This window comes from Plasmodium reichenowi, chromosome 2 (genome assembly GCF_001601855.1).
Source record: "Plasmodium reichenowi strain SY57 chromosome 2, whole genome shotgun sequence".
In the NCBI taxonomy this organism is placed as follows: Eukaryota; Apicomplexa; class Aconoidasida; order Haemosporida; family Plasmodiidae; genus Plasmodium; species Plasmodium reichenowi.
In genome coordinates, this window is record NC_033647.1 from 350,533 (window position 1) to 351,925 (window position 1,393).

At 25.9% G+C, this 1,393-nt stretch overlaps 1 protein-coding gene across 1 annotated transcript in view; it reads left to right on the forward strand.

Annotated features, from left to right (window-relative positions):
- The window catches only part of PRSY57_0210400 (GAF domain-related protein, putative), a gene marked incomplete at both ends in the record, with an annotated part of 3,548 nt that continues 2,155 nt past the window's right edge, over window positions 1-1,393 (forward strand). The window contains one exon of the mRNA XM_012905538.2: window positions 1-1,393. Coding sequence (XP_012760992.2) covers window positions 1-1,393 — 1,393 coding nt within the window.

The window sequence follows — 1,393 nt, forward strand, 5'->3', positions numbered from 1 at the left end:
GGTTAGCGCACAAATAAATAATGAAAATAAGAATAATAACATAAGTGATGATAAGTATATGAAAGGTGATGGTGTGAAAAAATGCATAGGACAAAGAAATAAATTATATTTTGATGAAAAAAATCTTTTGAAGTTTGGAAATATGGGTACATATAAAAAATGGCAGTGTAGTTTTTTTTCAACATCAGAAGGGAAAAAATACAAGATAAAAAAATATGTGACATTGGATGAAAAAAAAAAAGATAATAACATTAGTTGTAATGATTTAAATAATACACAAATGAAGATAAAAAATCAAGTTGTAGAAAATGATTTTAATGGTTGTAATTTAGAAGAGAGAAAAGATAATAATGAATATGATAATGACAAATATAAAAAAGATTCATTTGAACAAGATGAAGAAAATGAGAAAATGAGAAAAAAGAAAGAAATAAAAAAGATTTTAAATATTATATTTTGTTCTTCTATACCTATGATTGGTTTTGGTTTTATGGATCAATTTATTATGATACGTTTAGGTGATATTTTCGATGCTTCTATAGGAGTAACTTTTGGTATATCAACTCTTTGTGCTGCTTCTTTTGGTCAATTATGTAGTGATACTTTTGGTATATTTTTTGGATATGTTTTGAATTATTTACTTCAGACATATAAAATAATTCAGCCCATAAAATATGATATAAAAAATAAAGTTTATCAATATTGTACTTTAATAGGTTCTGTTTTGGGTATATTATTTGGTTGTGCTTTAGGTATGTTACAGTTAATTTTTATTGACACTACAAAAAGTGAACGTTTAAAAAAAAAGAAAGAACTTGATTTTATTTTTCAAATGGTCATGTGTGATTGTTCAAATGTTTTAAATTGTGAAGCTTCTACTTTATTTGTATATGATAAGGCAAAAAATGAGTTATGGAGTAAAGCAATACATGGAAGAAAAAATATTATAAAAATTTCTGCAGATAGTGATGAAAAAAGTTTCAATTTATGGGTTTTAAGAAATAAAGAAATTATCAATTGTAAAGATGTAGCTAATCATGAACTGTTTAATCCTTCACATGATGAAAAATTTAATTTCAAAACAAAAACTATTCTAGCTGCACCTATTTTAGATAAGAATGATGAAGTTGTGGGCGTTCTTATGTTCTTAAATAAATTAAGATCCCATGGTGGATATTTTACAAGAGATGATGAAAAGCTAGCTGAAATGATGTGTAAGCATATTTCCATTTTTATGGAAAAGTTTCATTATATCAGTGAAGGGGACAAAAAAATGATCATTTTTGATAAGGAAAAGAATACTGTTAAAGAGGAAGACGACGACGATGATTATGATGTTAATGATGTTGATGAAGAGGGGACAGAGCTTAAGGAGAAACAAAAAGTGAGGGTA